A 15,633-nucleotide genomic window follows, 5' to 3' on the forward strand; every position below is an offset into this window, starting at 1 on the left:
CGATCGACAGGCACGTCGCATCGCACACCCATACATCACCAACATCACATCGCATCTCACCTGCAATACTGACTGATCGGTCGGTCTCGCCAGCTCACCAAATCAATCGGAGCGCGAACACAGGGCGCCCAGGATGATGTCCACGCCCTATGAACTCCGCACCGGCGGCGACGGCAAATCGAAGAAACAGTCCATGGCCGAGCTCAAGCTGCGTCGGCTGACGGAGCTGAATGCGCGGCTGAAGGAGGATTTGGAGAGGAGACGGATACCTGTCAGCGAGGCGGCGATGGAGTAGGTTGCTCTTTCCACCACGACCCTCCCAGCCCTCGTATACGCCGGCGTTCATCCTCCGTCTTGGTTCGGAGCGCATGGACGCGGGTGCTGCAGGGGCTGGATGTTGTATGGGAGTGCCATCGGATTTGGGCAGTCGGCTAACCCGGTGTGCTGCACAGCTTGATTGCATTCTGTGACAAGGAGCCAAAGGATTATATGGTGCCGAGCCGATGGGGAACGGTATGCCTCCCATTCATATTACCACTTTCAGCTCTCTACCTTCCTCTATCTGCTTTGCCTTCTACCACACTTCCCCTTCCACTCTTACCCCCATCTCCACGTTGCCACAGCATCTGACACCTCCCGTGCTACACAGGTCGACAAACGCGAAGACCCCTATGCACCCCAACAAGGTAGCACAGGCTGCTGCATAGTCATGTAAAATGCCGTCGGCGGCCCTGTGTTGTACCCTACCCTTCCCATAATGTGTGTCCGTAAAAGGCGTTCCGGGTTTCTACTTTTTCGTCGGAGTAGAGCGTGTAGCTCGCTTCCCAAGGTTTTTTTGTTCTCTTGTCCTTGTCGTCAGATTGTCAATCCACCGCGTGGACTGTATGATACGAGGACCGGTGGAAGGGAGTATGCCAAGGAGGTTAAGGGGTCTTTGCTGTGGAACACGTTGAATGGTCCTGCGGGATTGGTCTCAGATATTACGCAGAGATTTCCAGATGGCATTAACATCTACGCTATATATCCTCCTGGGTAGATCCTTTTCCCCTGCTCACTACCATCCGCATGATCGTGTCCAATACCAATCTGACACACGTATGCTCTCCGTTGGCGGCGGCAACAACGGCTGCATTTGCATGCTGAACATTACCATAAGACAGCTGGCCTTTCGGCCTCTCAGTTTCAGTTCCAAGAAGGTACTTCAACCCTCTTCTACTCTCGGCGGATCGTTTTCCGATCCTCCGCGCCCATTGCGCCTTATCAAGCCACCATAGTGCGGTCTCCGAGGCCTACCCAGTCCGCCTTGCCAACAACTAAATGCCGCCGAGGAGGTGACGTTGGTCTCAGTAACGCAACGGTCAGCGCGTCATAAGCGGTTATCTAGAAAGTTACGAGAAGGGATCTGCTGCGTTTCCACTGCAGCGGTGTTCTGGGTCCACGGCGATGTTGCCGGATCTGGTAGTAGTAGTAGTAGTAGTAAAGTCAATTGACGCGGTTCCACCCTTTTGGACAGGGCATGCCGCCGGCTGTGTTTACTTAGGGAGATGTCCACTCAGGTAGATATTAATTAAGATATCCACTCTAGTGTATACTAAAAAATATTCGCCTACGTCACGATATTTTCCCCATAACACCCATTGACTTATTGGAAATGGAATAATGGAAGCGCTTTTCAAATCGGAATTCTAACTCTGACTTTTGATCCCGCTGTTTGCATCACTCGGAATGTTCTAAGTCACCATATTTTACCTTCAATAGAGGCGTAGGTGTTAAGCGAACGATGGTGACTGCTATCGAATGCATATCTGCAGACGGTAGGTCTCTGCTCCCAACAATTATCTGGCGAGCCTCAAACCGCCTTAGCCACAAGCTTCAATGCCAAAGACTTACTGTAGCATAGGAGGTTGCGCGAATTGGGCTAAAGGGTGGTAGAGAAGAGACACGCAGATTGATTCATTCATTCTAACAGTCTTTGTCCGGAGCTGCTGGTGGTGACGGAAAGTCAGCAGGAATCTCCACTTAACAGCCTGCTGTGTACCTTTTGCTGGTATTCACTCGTTACAACCGTCTGAGAACGGCAATGTAGAATTAGGAGATGGATCCTTCATTCAAAGGCCTAACTAACCAAACATCTCCACGTAACCTGACCTCTGATACTTAGCCGCCGCTAGTGTCCATGTCATCGCTCTCCTCATAATTCAGCCCCAATCCTGATTCCTCAATCTGTTCCGCTCCTTCTGGTCCAATCACTTGTTCGTTGTCACCCTGTCCTCCGTAGTGCTGTAGTGTTGGTAACACAGTGAACTGGGTCACATCATCGTCCTCATCCTCATCATCATCAAGATCATCGGGATCATCAATGTTACAGGGTATGCCGCTCCTCTTGAGATTCCTTTTACGCCGCTCTTCTAGACTTCTCTCTTCACGCCACTTTTTTTGCATGTCTTCGTAGTCTTTACGTCTTCGCTCGCGCCAGTCCTGCTCTCTTATACGTACATCTTTCTTAGCCTAATAGTAACAAATAAGTTAACAGGGAAGGGATTAGTACCTCTTTCTATCGAAATCTCAGGGTAAAGGATCCCTCGGTCTGTTCCGCCCTCTAGCGATGTAGAACACGACCTTAATAGTAGATGCCGTTACATCTGATCGAATGTCGATTGGAGGAGAGACGCTATAGTCTATAAACTGAAAGTTTGAAGGTGGAAGCTTCGGTGCGCGGCGCTTAGCCCTACTGGGCAGGAACCCCCCCGCCTTATAGGTTTTTCTTATGTCTGTATTTACCAGACTGAAGACGGGTTCGTACACGACGTAGTGACCGGATCCATCTTGCCGCGTGTAGTAAACGCCGATAGCTTTGTTATCCAAACTATGGAAGCTATCAACGTCTTGAAACCCATCTCCTGTTCTTCTATCAAATAGAGTCCAGCGGAGGTCGCTCTCGGCAGTGCTAGGTGTGTATGTTAGTGCTAAGAGACTTTCGAGCGGGCTTATTGCATTGTTGACTTACTAGAATGTTTTGCCCAAAGACGTCAGTAGGCCTTTGACGGCATTGGCATGGATTCCACTTGTTCCTGGCGTAGGCGATAAGCCGGTGGCGATTTTAACCTTGTCGACACTCGAGCCAAGTAGATGTGCGATGGTGTACCAAACGCAGTCGTTTCCGGTTCCAAAGAGTGTAAGGCCACATGTCTTCAGCTGCTCATGAAGCTTTTCAGGTTCTAAGGCTTGGAACTGGGCCGTTTGTATCGTATCTTGGACATCTTTCGCGTCTTCGCTGGACATCTGGAAGTTGCCGGAGGTATCTGAGTGAGCGTCTCACGACAATTTGAACTTGTAGCAAGCGGTGAGGTTTATAAAGAAGACGAAGAGAAGGCGCTTGAATTAATGGAGGAAACGAGGCTTTTCTTAACCCCCGCATAGCTCGCTCCAATAGATTTCTAGATCGCTTCCGCTTTCTTATTCCGGCACTTTGCACACGATAAGAACATATCCGCCAAGGCGGAGCCTTGAAGCCTGAGGGAGGCCGTTTGCCCTCAGCCGTTCGCCTTCGGCCGTCCGAAGTGACTACCCGAGCTTGAGAAAAGGTTCCATTAGTGACATAAAAGACGAACCGGGACTGTTTGCGTTTAACGGGATACCTATATGACCCGAAGGAGGAGATGTTAAGAGGCTGTGGGATGAAGCAAGCTTCAACAAACACGTTCAAACGTCGAACAATGTAGTAGGTTGCATTCCAGCTACGTAACAAGAAAGCCCGCAAAACACCAGGGTAATTCGCCTAAAACCCTTCGAAACCATATGCTCAGAAGGTAGAACGAAAAACATGCAATCGAGACAACGCGCATCTACCCCAGAGACTCCCACCTCTATCCAAAACCACCCTCCCAGTCCGCCGAAGTTACTGATACTCCGGCTTCCTACCTACGCACTTGCTCGCTCCACTCCGCATCTCCGCATTATGATCTACACCTTCCCCCACCCAAGCTTGCCCTTGTTATCCCCCCAGTAATTCTTCGGCGACTCATACAACCCCTTCTCCATCCCGTCCTCAAACTGCCTACGCACAATCTCCACTCTCTCCGGCTTCCTAACCTTGAGATCGAACTTGAACGGCAGCGGTTTCGCGATCAACAGAATCGAGTAATCAAGCGTCGGATCCATCTCATCCTTCTTAACCTCCTTCTTCGACTCCTTCTTCGCCTTCACCTCCGTCGGATCGAACTTGACCTCCTGGCTCTTCTCCGAACTCGCGTCGCTGTCCTCGTCCAACCCAGTGTTCAGCTCCTCCTCCGAAATACTCGCCTTCTCGTTCATCATGATGTTCCGCTTCGCGTCCTCCTTCGAGATATGGAACAGCCAGGCCAGCGAGCCGATGCCGATGAACATGTCCTCGTCCGCGACCTGGGAGCCCATGCACAGCCGGCGTCCGTAGCCTGCCTGCGTGCTGCCCGTGAACATGGTCGGGAACTCGGTCAGCGGCTCCTTGTAGGTCGGGTATTCGGGCTTGAGCCATCTGAGCGGGTTGAACTCTTCCGGGTCGGGGTAGAGCTCGGGGTCACGTGAGATTGCCCTACAAGTTTTCAGCGAGTTAGTAATGGAGCCGACGGTGCGATTCATTAGATTGAAAAAGAGGGCGTTACCATTCTAGCGGGTGCATGGTTGTGCCGGCGGGGATGTGGTAGCCTTCGTATTCGTCGTCTTGGATCAGGTAGTGCGGGATGCCTGGGAGACACGTCAGATTGTGCTTGCTCACGCCCTCGTTATCATCTTACCAGTCGGGACCGGAGGCCTCCAGCGGAGAGCTTCTCTAATGAACGCACGCAGCACAGGCATGTTCGGCCGGTCGGAAGGTTGCGGCATCCGATCACCGCAAACGCGGTCGATTTCCTCCTGGACAAGATGCTGATACTGCGGGTAGTAGCACATGGCCAGGCAGAAGGTCTGCATGGGCGCAGCGATTGTGAGTGCACCGGCGATTCCGTGCATGCCGACACAGTAAGCGCCCTCATCCTTGTACTGGAAGTTCCATTGCTCCTTGCCGCCCTCGATAGCCATGCGCATCCACGACGGTGGCGCCCGCTTTTCCTTGATTTCAGTCTCGACCTGCTCTTCCATCATCTGGAAGAATCGCCGTTCGGTTGCGGCTCGTCGCCTCTCCCAAGCCTTCACGGGTGACATCCAATCCGGCATTGCCATGAGGAAGGGTAGCTTGTTGCCGAGAGCGCCGGTGGGTGAGACACCAATGAGCAGTTCGCGCGCACGTTGCTTGAGCTCGTTGCTGGGTTCGCTGTGGCCCCATGCCAGCCGGCAGGTGATTCTGGCAATGAACGACTCGAGATGGTGGTTATACTGGGATGGGTCATCTAGCAGCTCAACGAGCAGACGCTTCGCCTCGAGCTCCGGGTAGTGGTGCCAGTTGGCCTTCTCCGCTTCTCGCATGATGGCATTTGCAAACTTCCTCTGACGTGACCAGCCATCTGCGCAGAGGCGTTAGTAAAGCTCGTCTCGCCGATTCTTGAAGATGGTGACTTACCATTGTTGCTAAGCAGTGGGAGGTACTGAGCGCTCGTTCGGTTGTCGTCGAGGAGCGCCGGAATGTGAGGTCGGGCCGAGTAAATCGCGGCCCTCTTCGCAAGGAGATCCTTTGCTATCTTGTCGGAGGATATCCAGACGTGATTCGAGCCGGCGAGGTTGCAATTGTAGATAGGACCGTACTCCTTCCCCCACTCGGCAAACTTGATGAAGCCATTCTTCTCAGGTACATCAGGGACAGAACCAATGATTGGGTAGCCTATTGTGGGCGAAGTTAGCTAGTTACTTCTCGATATCGTCTTAATACTATGGAAGTCTTTGCGCAGTGGCAGGCTGAGGATTAGCGAAGTATGGCTTACCTTTCGGACCTGGCAACGGCTTCAGACCCTTTGGTATTTTCGGTTTTGAAGTGAGGTGCTTGTATAGGCCAACAGCAACCACAATGGCCGCGAAGACGAGGAACGTTATGAGAGCCATGATGAAGGCGTGTTGGTAAATCTGCCGGGCTCAAACAGACCGCCAACCTGGTTTTACAGAATCTGACAGCGACACAGTTCGGAGACGCTACACTACATATACGGACAGCACCCGCCGGGGTGGGACAACCGGGAAGTGTATTAAAATAGCGTCACCGGAACCGTGGGGATTGGGCTGCTGGAAGTCACGGCCAAGGCGAGGATATATAACCAAGTGGATTCCTCGTCTAACAGTCTCGGCTTCTCGCGCCTTAGAATACCCTTTCTCTTTCAGATCTCACCTGCGCCGACTCTGCGCGATCAGTGCGTAGCTGAAAGCCTTTGAGATAATGGTCTGTCCCCACTGCCCGAAGTCCGGCCTGCCACAGGAACGACCATGGACGCGGCGTCTGAAAGGAGCAAGACGACACGAAGATCAGACGGGTAGCCTTGCTAAGCCCCCGGACAAAGCCTGGGGGCCGCTGGCCATGGCCATGAGCTAATGGCCAGAAACGGTGCCCTGACAACGATCACCGTGAAGCCGAAAAGCTTGTTCGCACGATGGGCCTTTCCACCATGGCTAGGATGGAAACACTCAATCCCGTCTGCGGTTGGCGGAGCACATACAACGCCTTAAAGGTGCTTGGAACCTTGGAGACCTTCGGATGCTAACGCCATGGTCCATCTTGCGTTCTCACCGTGGTGAGCCCACGGTAAGACTGGACGCCTGAGTGAGATGCTTTGAGCGCGCCGTGAGGCTCGTGTAATGTATCGGTCGAGGATTGGCACCGAGATACCGACAGCTTGCGCTACTTGTCGTCCGGAACTCTTGACAGATCGGTTCCCAGCTGCCTGCGAGGCGATGCTTTGCAGGCACAGCAGTTCGATTGTCGTTAGAACACCTTCGTTGTGGTTGGTTGAACTCATCTTCTATGTGGACGCCATGCCCTTTACAGCTACTCCTGCCAAGCATCACCAGAACGCTCCTTGTGCGGAGAGCCGACACTGAAGTCCGAACATCGACTTCGGGAGCGATGCTGACGAGTGTGGCGAGGTGCTAACGTTAGCAGGCCTGTCCATCGGCGCGAGCCAGCTAAAGTTATCGATTCATCGAGATGTGTCTCACGCTGCCGCAAGGCTTCGTGCTGACTCGCACCAATTCACGAGGATACGGAGTACTTCTAAGCCTCCGACACGGGTGCTGTCAGCAATCCTGACAAAGGATGAACAGCAGCATCAGCCATTTGCACTGCGCCACCCGGAAGAGCTGAGCATACGCGGGGCCCTACAATCTCTACAGCACCCTACGGAACGCAGGATAATTCTAATAGCCCCCAGAATGTCCAGCTGCCAAAGCTTTGGGCCTTCTCAGCAGTCGTCCAGTTCAGCCAATGTTTGGAACGTACTGCAGCGGTGGTCTGGTGCTTTGCAGAGATAGGTGATACGAAGAGTTTATCGAACCCGTCCAATGTCCACATGTAATCGACCACGGCTGGATTAGGTGAACAATAATTCCAGGATCCAGACTAGGCTACTTTAATCGGATCTTGATTTCCTTTGCTGTCTTTTCCCAAGGCTGTATTCCGCTGCTCTGAAGTTCATCTACCTTGCTATTTCATTGTACACAGAGCACCATCAATACTTCACCCTCAACGGCAATCGTGTCACTGCTCCAGTGCCGACTCGGCTCTCATCAAGGGACCCTCTCTGCGATAGTTTACAACCCTTTACCTGTACTCCTTTGCGCTCCATCAACAGAGCCGCTTGAACGCCACAGCCGGCGGCCTGTGCGGCTGATGCAAAAGTTGTGGTGCAAGGCACATCATTCAGAGAACTAACATTGCGAGATATGAGTTGCGTTCGCTCGTATCGCACAGCACAACCATAGTGACTGCGCATATCATTCACGGCGCTGTACAAAGTTGGATTCAATCCGGCAATACTGCTTATGTCCTTGCAACTGCTGACTATAACATCAAATCCGTCAATCTGCCCAACGTAGCTAGTGGCCTATGTTGTAGATAAGCATTAATGCCGTACTTCTCAGCCGGGGCCTCGCGCTGCCCACAATATCCAATCTCTCATGTTTCTCCTCGTCCTCAGTTCAGCTTCCACTTCTGAACCGCCAAGGCGCTGACCAGAATTTCAATACCCCGGTGCCCACCCAAGCTGCAGACTACAAAGCAGCCTTCTGCCCTTCTGGACTGCTTGCACCTACAATCGTCTCGAAAAGGATTCCGGGGAAGAGGAGACATGTCCGCCCGGTCTTCCAGCCCATGCAGTTCAAAAAAATCCCCAGCATGTTATTCCTCCCCAGGAGAAGTCTCTTCAACCCCAGCAATATACACCAGCCAGGCATCTCCCTAGGAGATGATGGGCTTCCCAGCGAAGAACCGAGTAATCGACTGTATCGGCCAAGCATGCGTGAAGGCCCACTGGCGCAGCTGACCGGAAGAATCCCACGAACAATCAAGACGCCCCTTCCTTACTATGTGGGACAGGTCGTGCGCCGAAACGAGCGTATATCCGCTGGTTGTAATACGAAAGCCCCTCAAGCGACTCGAGTGAAAGAGGGGAGTCTTGGAGCCCAGCTGTAGAGCCCAAGGCTTCGCTATAGCTTGTAGTCATTCGGCCTATCGTATTGAGATGGCGTTGCTCAAACCGCACGAAGAGCATCATCAGAAGGGCTGCGTCCTCGGTAGGGTCCCCAGCAAAGCGCTGCTCATGCTTCTGGTTCCGCGGTCTTTTGTGCTCAACCTTCCCTTGCGCGTGCCAACTTGCCCCTAGCCCTTCGGTCCCTCAGCCCTATAGCACCTCGCTCTCCGACCTTTAACTCATCTCTTACCCTCCATCTCCTAGCTCCTGGTCTCCTAATCCGCTAGGCCCCACACCCACGTCACCCCAACAACCCCCGCCCCAAGCACAACAGGCACGCCCAGCAACCCTGCCGCAACCCTCTGCATCGTCGGCGTCGTCCTACTGAGCTCTGAGATCAAGTGTCCGAACGAGGCGCCGCCCATTGAGAGGGAGGGCTTATGCGTCGCGCCTGCTAGGGTGGACTCGTCTGGGACGCGTGGGCGGCGGTGACCAGGGCGTGATTTCGCGGTCGTCGTGATGGTGCGGAGGGTGCGGGGACGGAGGGGTGGCATTTTGAAAGGGGTGCGGGAAGTGACCGGTGGGAGATGTGTGCGATGTGTACGGTTGAGCGCGCACCCGTTCTTCGGTGGTGGTGTGGGGTTTGAGAGCGGTGGATGGGTTGAGTGCTGACGTCGTGGATCGTGGGATACCTAAAGGGGTTAGCTCTCGGTTCGCTTGGCATTGGGTATCAGGAGAGCGACTTGATGAGGGCAAAATATGGGCTATTGTACGTGATGGCCGCGGTTCGGGGGGCTTCAATACTTTCATCACACGCGCCCAAAAGGCCATGTAAGATACTAGCCAGTGCGGTCATCCGCTGCAGAGCGATACGCTCGTATTACTGACAATCCGTGCTTTCGTGGATTGGCATGCAACATCGTAGCTTCTCTAGCTATCAACTAATTACTATTCTAGATACGCAAGTATAGCATCTTGCCTACTTGGAACCGGAACATTCGCTTTCATCTCTTCGTGATCAATTCCACTCATCATTGCACATCCAAGGCTAGCCCGCCCCTAGTCATATTACACGAACCTTATGACCATAAGATCAACACCAAAGTACCGCCGTTCTTTCCCTTGCGGCCTTCTCACTACGGATGCCAAGCGTCCGAGAACCGCTGTGTTCGTCCCCACGATGGCTACAAGCCCTTACATCATAGTAACGCAGGATCGTGAGTACGTCCTTGCTCCTTCTAACAGCGAGCCGCGCGATGACTGTCGGCTGAGTCCACCGCTATCTTTTGACAGGTATCCGCAGCAAGAGGGCGCGTCCAGGGACTGCAAGGGCGCTTCAGCCTCCGCTTCCGCAACACTCAGCGCATTGTCTTGGATGCTATGTGGTCTTGTCGTACCGAGCGGGGCGTCTTGAACAACAACAAGCCATCCGGTATAGAATTTGAGGAGAGGTCGCCGCGATGGAGTCACGTGAATTGGCATGGAGTAATCCCTTGTGCTTTGTCGGCTCCCTGGATGCATTTGTATGTCGACTCCAGGATGACCACAGATGGGTTCGCGCAGAGAGCGTGTCGCGTTGGCCCGGGCCGAAGGAAAAGACCCTCAACCTCCCCAAGGGGCGTGGCGCTCTTGGTGATTCCATCAAGCTCGTTCAAAACATTAATGCACGATGACGAGTTAACCCATTGATCTATTGCGATCCCTGGGCGACTCGTTCAGGAAGTCGTAAACATTAAGATGCATATCATCCAGATGGCTCGCACTGCTCTTGTGCACCGACCCACCCACACTCGGGTCATTCGCGTCCGCTCCTGAATTTGGCCCTTCGATATTCGGGCTTCCTAGCGGATCATCCTCTCTCTTGAACCCCGCAAAATCATCACTCCTGATCATCTCTCTCTTCACCTGGCTCAGCTTATCCAGCGCGGTTTTGAAGTCGTCCAGAACGATGGTGTCAGTCAGGCATTTGAAGATGTACGCCAGCTTCCAGAAGGGGTTGATGCCATCGGGATTTTCCAGGGTGAATACGTGGGTGACGGCGAGGATATCAATGATGATGAAGGCGACGGACAGGAGCATGCTGCCCAGGAGAACGCCGAAGCGAGGGCTGATGCGGATTATTTCGATGAAGGCGAGGTCGTACTGGGTGTGGATTACGTAGAAGAGGTTGAGAACCGTGAATATCCACCACGGGTCGCTGCGGAAGAAGGCAGGTCAGCTTGTTTCTGTATATCTGATGCCTATCGCATCAGAGGAGGAAAACAGGGAGTTGAAGCCTACCGGAAGAGCGCCTCCACAGGCCGCGTCTTGAGGAAGACGGTGTTGATGTTGTTGAAGTAAGTGAAGTTGGCGTAGATTTCCACGACCCAGTACGGTTGCGCAAGGATGACCGTGCCAATGTAGAAGTAGCTGACCTTCCGGCTCAGGAACGGCTTGTTCTTCATCCATGCGATGAAGTTGTGCATGCTCCAGCTGATGTTCAGGAATATCGCGGTGACCGACAGATACCAGCTGTATACGGGCGGATGAGCGAAGATGAAGGTCCCGTGGAAGGTCCCCAGGATGAGCTGCGTAAGTGTCAGCAAGTTCCTTTGCCACCCGGATGGACTGTTAGAGGCGCACCTCGATGAGAATGAGCTTGTGGAGAAGGACACCGCGGCGCATGTTTGAGATGGTGATGCAGGCCATGATGATGAGCGAGCCGACCATGTAGCCCTGCGCCCAGGCTTCGAGAATCAACCCATCTGGGTCAGTGGGCTTGCTGACGATATCGCGTCGCTCCATGTATGGGTGAAGTGCCGGCATTGCTCAGTACTGTCGAGCAGCTCCGTCACGAAGCCTGAGAGTACCTTCTGTCGCAGATCTGATAGCTTCAAGATGTTGAGGGACGTTCGGATAGCCTAACGATGAGATATGTGGAGAGAGGAGACCGACTGAAGTGAAAAGCGCACCCAACAGACGCATGAGACGATCTTAAGCGGGGGCGGGCCTGTCAGACGCTGACGGCAGACCCAGGCCTGATCTCCTCCGCAAAGTGGCGCTGAACTAGAGAGAGAATGGAAAGTAGGTCCGAAAATGGACAAATCGAAAGGTAGACTTCAAGGATGATGCGGCCTCGCTAGCTGCCGTGCGCGCTTATTTTAACGGCTGGCCGATTTGCTGCACCACGGCTGTAGACAAACTAGGACAGTTCAATATTTCCGTGTCGCTGCTCTGCACCATTGCTGGTTGTACAGTCAGTGACGGTGTGCTGTCGGTCCCGCCAATATTGAGCACACGAACAAGGCCATCCGCCTCCGCGCTCTTGGGTCCAAGAGGGCGTCGGTTGGGTGTTGTAGTTCCAGAAATGGAAGTGCTCCGTTCAGACCCTGGAAAGCACGAAATTTCAGGAGCGTTGCCGCGTCCTGCGCGGCGCTAAACACACGAGCACACGAGGTGCTTGCTCACGCGGCCCATCAACGGCCTACCCCGCGAAAGCCCAGATCCCTCCTCGGCTCATTCATCACATGCCGTGCTCTGCTCGTGCCTCGAGGCACAGGGGCTCATAGGCTCTCACGAGGCAAGCGGGTGCACCTCATCGAAGGCACAAAGTGGAATGCAGACGGGAATAAAACGAAAGAATGACTGGTCTATCCAAGCCACTTTCGCCTTGACAGTAGACGAAAGAAAGCAGACTCCGCCCAGTTCAGCTTACGGTCACGTTCAGAGGCAAGCGGCAGGACTTCGTCGACCCTGGTCAAGCGAGGGTGACGAGACTTTCAGGCACCGCACCTTGATCAGCCCATGGATCGACGTGCCTGGCAGGATTGAAGGTGCTCCTGCGTTTCAGATTTTGTGACTTCGCTTCGATACCAGCTCGACAAATTTGCGCATCTGGCTGTTGGCGGTGATCGCGAGCCTGGTAGCGGTCATTGTTGCGACACGCGAACGAATCGTGGTGTGACGAAGGATGTTGTTTGGAAGGACCTGATGGAAGGCTGGAGGCCTGAGGCGTGGAGAACGCTGTTCGGGCGGCCCCTTTATCCGCACGAGCGCTAAGCTGTTCTGGGCGACGCTAGAGGTCAATCTTCGAATCACGAACCTTGAACCTTCAGTTGTGAGAGTTATGGCAGTGGCTAGGTAAGAACAATTAATGAAGAAGCTTGGCTGTCGGTCGCAGCTCCTGTCCGATGGCATCACAACTCACGATGCGTCACAGGGGAGAAACTTGGAGGGATTTTGGAGAGGATGATGAGAAATGTAACAGTTAAGAATAGCGCTAGTAGAGTATGGGTATGATATCAATGCTGCAAGACAAGGTCTGTTCAGTGGAGGAGTCTTTCGAATAATCTCTAGTCACTGTCGCGTTGATTTGGTGCTACAATGGCAGCCCAATACACTTCAAGCCGGAACGTATTGGTTCAAGCCTTTGCGTTTTACCAGAGTAGAGAACATCTACCACTTGGACTTACGGTATCACAGTTCACGGACGCAGTCAGAGAGGCAAAGCACCCAGAGACAAATAGCCTCCCCCAGGGTCGCTTCGATCCTGCGTCATCCTCCTAGCAATATTTTGGTTGTTGTAGTCATTATCGTTCTCACCACTCCTATAATAACGAACATGATCCTCTTCATTCTGCTCGACCGGCATCGTAATGCTGGAGATCTTCTCAGTCCTCGCAGTTTTTACTATCTCGCCATCGTTTCGGCGCCTGGACGCTGCTCGTGGGTCGCTGGAATATGGCATTCTACGCAAGCAGCAGCATATTGCCCAATCCGGCAGTCAGGTAGTTCGTGGAATGAAAGGGCCTCAAAATTTTCGCAGACTTCTTACCGCCATCGGTCGGTGGTTGAGCTTCTTGAGTTTGCGGCGTTCCACGCGGTGTAGCGGTATTGCCGTATCTAGAAACAAATAAGCAATCGTGGAACGACTGCGGAGGCAAAATCGTCTCTAAAGAGGCTTTACCGTGTCTAGGCGACCTACGCCGTTACGCCGCAGATCCTTTGGGCTCACATACCATTCAGAATGATTTTCACCGACGTTCTTGTGAGTTGTCGTTGTCGCAGTCATGGCCCTCCTTCATAACCTTCGCGGTCATGCGGACTTCGTTCACAGTCGCTGCGCCGCTTCATTCATTGCCTTTGTCAATGCGCTGGCACCTCCCGCCGCCTTCGTCGTCACTTTCTTCAGCCTGCACCATCATGCAGATATCGTTTACGGTCCCTCGGCTCTTTGAATTGTCACAGTCCTCGATGCTCTTGCTGCTGCCATGATTCTCATCGTTCTATTCACGGCACGGTTGTCGCGTTGGTTGCAGGAAATGCAGCTGCGGTCGCCTCGACGCAGTCTCTTCACACAGCCTCCTCCAAACATGCAGCGCCTAACGATTGAACATGCACAGCTGCCGTTTACGTTACCGTCGATCCTTGTATTCTCAGCCAGTGTCCTTGCGAGCGGATGGAATACTGTGGCCTTTTGCGGTTATTGCCCGCCATGGACCTACGGGTTTTTGTCCGCTCGGTGTTAGGGGATGTCAATACATAAACTTCCTGTATGGAAGATTCAGTAGGTGGTATGATACTCCCATAACGGCAAGTTCTAGGCTCGCATCAGGCAGTCGTCACGCATAGAGACAGCGATTAAAGAGGGACTGGGAATCCGCTTTTATCTGCGTCCGGTACAACTAAGAATTCAGACAGTAACGACTGATTTGCTTCACCATGCGAAACTCTCAAGCCAAGTCGACCCAAAGGAATCCTGAAGGGAAGGAAGGGACACCTGATCATCGCACTTCTCTCAACCCCGTAGGTATACACCGATACAGCCGCACCACAGAGCCCATTCAACCGGGCCTTGTCAATCACGGCAAAGGATTGCTGACAAAGGGTCCATCGAAACAAGTATCAGGGCCAGCATCGCTAACACACGCCTTAGCACGGAACCCAGTGATCCTGCCGCGCGTATTCTGCCAGGTCTGCTTCGTCGAGACTGTTTTGCCAACCCCCGAGTGATTCGGGAGTCTGGTCAAGTCGGTGTTGCCGCGATCGTCGTAGACGCGGACCCAGGCGTAAACGGGGTGAGAGTCGCCCTTGGTGTCCTTGACGCTGAGGTCAATGTTGAGGTTGTAGCGGTCTTTAAAGGTCACGGTCGCGCAGCCGTATACGCCGTTGTTGTTGCCGGCGCAGGAATGACCCACTGGGGCGCGCGTTTCGAGCTCGACGTTGGAGGTCTCCGAGGTCACTGGGATGGCGGAGGCGGTGGCTGAGAACATGAGGAGACCGACGACCCACTGCGCCGCAGTGGAGGGGGAGGAGAGTGAGGGGAACATCGTAAACAATTGATGGCTGAGAGCTTGTCGAGGTGGAAGTTATACGTTTCGAATTGATATCTTGGGCGGATGATGGAGAGTGAACAGGAGGAAAGGATGCAGTACTTATACTCGAAGGGAAGGTTTTACTACTGGCTGTAGAAGACAGCATCGCCGCTCTGTAAACCACTCTGCTAAATAAAGCCTGCGCGAATTCCATCACCCGTTGAGTCGCAGCTCAGGCCGACCTTCCACGTGCTGGCGACCCAAATAGAGTCACAGAGGCATAAAGTTTGACCTTCGGCTGGAGGCAACGCTCATCTATGAACTACTAGCAATAAGGATCATCGGCCGGGTAGATGTCAATCGATTAGTTTTCTACTCCCCCAACCCATCAACAGACTTGGCATGGTGGAAGTTGATTGGGCTCATCGAAAATAGCCCCTTGCATTGCGGGCCTGAGGCCGTAATACGAACATCGTATTCCCCTAGCGCGGCTGTCTCTAGTCGTACCTCACTGAACCTCAGCACGCGGATTGGAAAGCCACCAGATTGATTCGTATCCAGTCTGCCTATTACTGCTTGTATACCTCGAAGCTCGCAACCATTATCACCGTCACACAACGTTGTGCAGGCACCGTTGACGGTCTTGATGCCCTTTTGAGTCGTCCTCGCCGATGCTCGACCCGCACCTAAAGAAACGACCGCTCGAGAAATAAATCAATTATAGTTTCTGCAAGCATTGTCGAAGCCGTTGTCGTTGA

At 53.3% G+C, this 15,633-nt stretch overlaps 6 protein-coding genes across 6 annotated transcripts; 1 reads left to right on the forward strand and 5 right to left on the reverse strand.

Annotated features, from left to right (window-relative positions):
- Positions 1-133: 133 nt before the first annotated feature.
- Positions 134-715, forward strand: W97_02414 (guanine nucleotide-binding protein subunit gamma; the record flags this gene model as incomplete). Its single annotated transcript, XM_007780314.1, has 3 exons — positions 134-291; positions 453-513; positions 650-715. The coding sequence occupies 3 exons, from the start codon at positions 134-136 to the stop codon at positions 713-715; spliced, it is 285 nt and encodes a 94-aa protein (XP_007778504.1).
- A 1,442-nt stretch (positions 716-2,157) lies between these two features.
- On the reverse strand, positions 2,158-3,282 carry W97_02415 (uncharacterized protein; the record flags this gene model as incomplete). The annotated part of the gene is made up of 3 exons (XM_007780315.1): positions 2,158-2,508; positions 2,782-2,947; positions 3,008-3,282. The coding sequence occupies 3 exons, from the start codon at positions 3,280-3,282 to the stop codon at positions 2,158-2,160; spliced, it is 792 nt and encodes a 263-aa protein (XP_007778505.1).
- A 681-nt stretch (positions 3,283-3,963) lies between these two features.
- On the reverse strand, positions 3,964-6,009 carry W97_02416 (uncharacterized protein; the record flags this gene model as incomplete). Its single annotated transcript, XM_007780316.1, has 5 exons — positions 3,964-4,570; positions 4,641-4,722; positions 4,773-5,477; positions 5,534-5,791; positions 5,892-6,009. 5 exons carry the CDS (start codon positions 6,007-6,009, stop codon positions 3,964-3,966), a joined length of 1,770 nt encoding a protein of 589 aa, XP_007778506.1.
- A 2,848-nt stretch (positions 6,010-8,857) lies between these two features.
- Positions 8,858-9,136, reverse strand: W97_02417 (uncharacterized protein; the record flags this gene model as incomplete). Its single annotated transcript, XM_007780317.1, has 1 exon — positions 8,858-9,136. The coding sequence occupies one exon, from the start codon at positions 9,134-9,136 to the stop codon at positions 8,858-8,860; it is 279 nt and encodes a 92-aa protein (XP_007778507.1).
- Positions 9,137-10,259: 1,123 nt separating this feature from the next.
- W97_02418 (uncharacterized protein) lies at positions 10,260-11,366 on the reverse strand (the record flags this gene model as incomplete). The annotated part of the gene is made up of 3 exons (XM_007780318.1): positions 10,260-10,779; positions 10,863-11,149; positions 11,205-11,366. The coding sequence occupies 3 exons, from the start codon at positions 11,364-11,366 to the stop codon at positions 10,260-10,262; spliced, it is 969 nt and encodes a 322-aa protein (XP_007778508.1).
- Positions 11,367-14,422: 3,056 nt separating this feature from the next.
- W97_02419 (uncharacterized protein) lies at positions 14,423-14,890 on the reverse strand (the record flags this gene model as incomplete). Its single annotated transcript, XM_007780319.1, has 1 exon — positions 14,423-14,890. One exon carries the CDS (start codon positions 14,888-14,890, stop codon positions 14,423-14,425), a length of 468 nt encoding a protein of 155 aa, XP_007778509.1.
- Between the last annotated feature and the right edge of the window lie 743 nt (positions 14,891-15,633).

The sequence above is a fragment of the Coniosporium apollinis genome, assembly GCF_000281105.1.
Source record: "Coniosporium apollinis CBS 100218 chromosome Unknown supercont1.9, whole genome shotgun sequence".
NCBI lineage: Eukaryota > Fungi > Ascomycota > Dothideomycetes > Coniosporium > Coniosporium apollinis.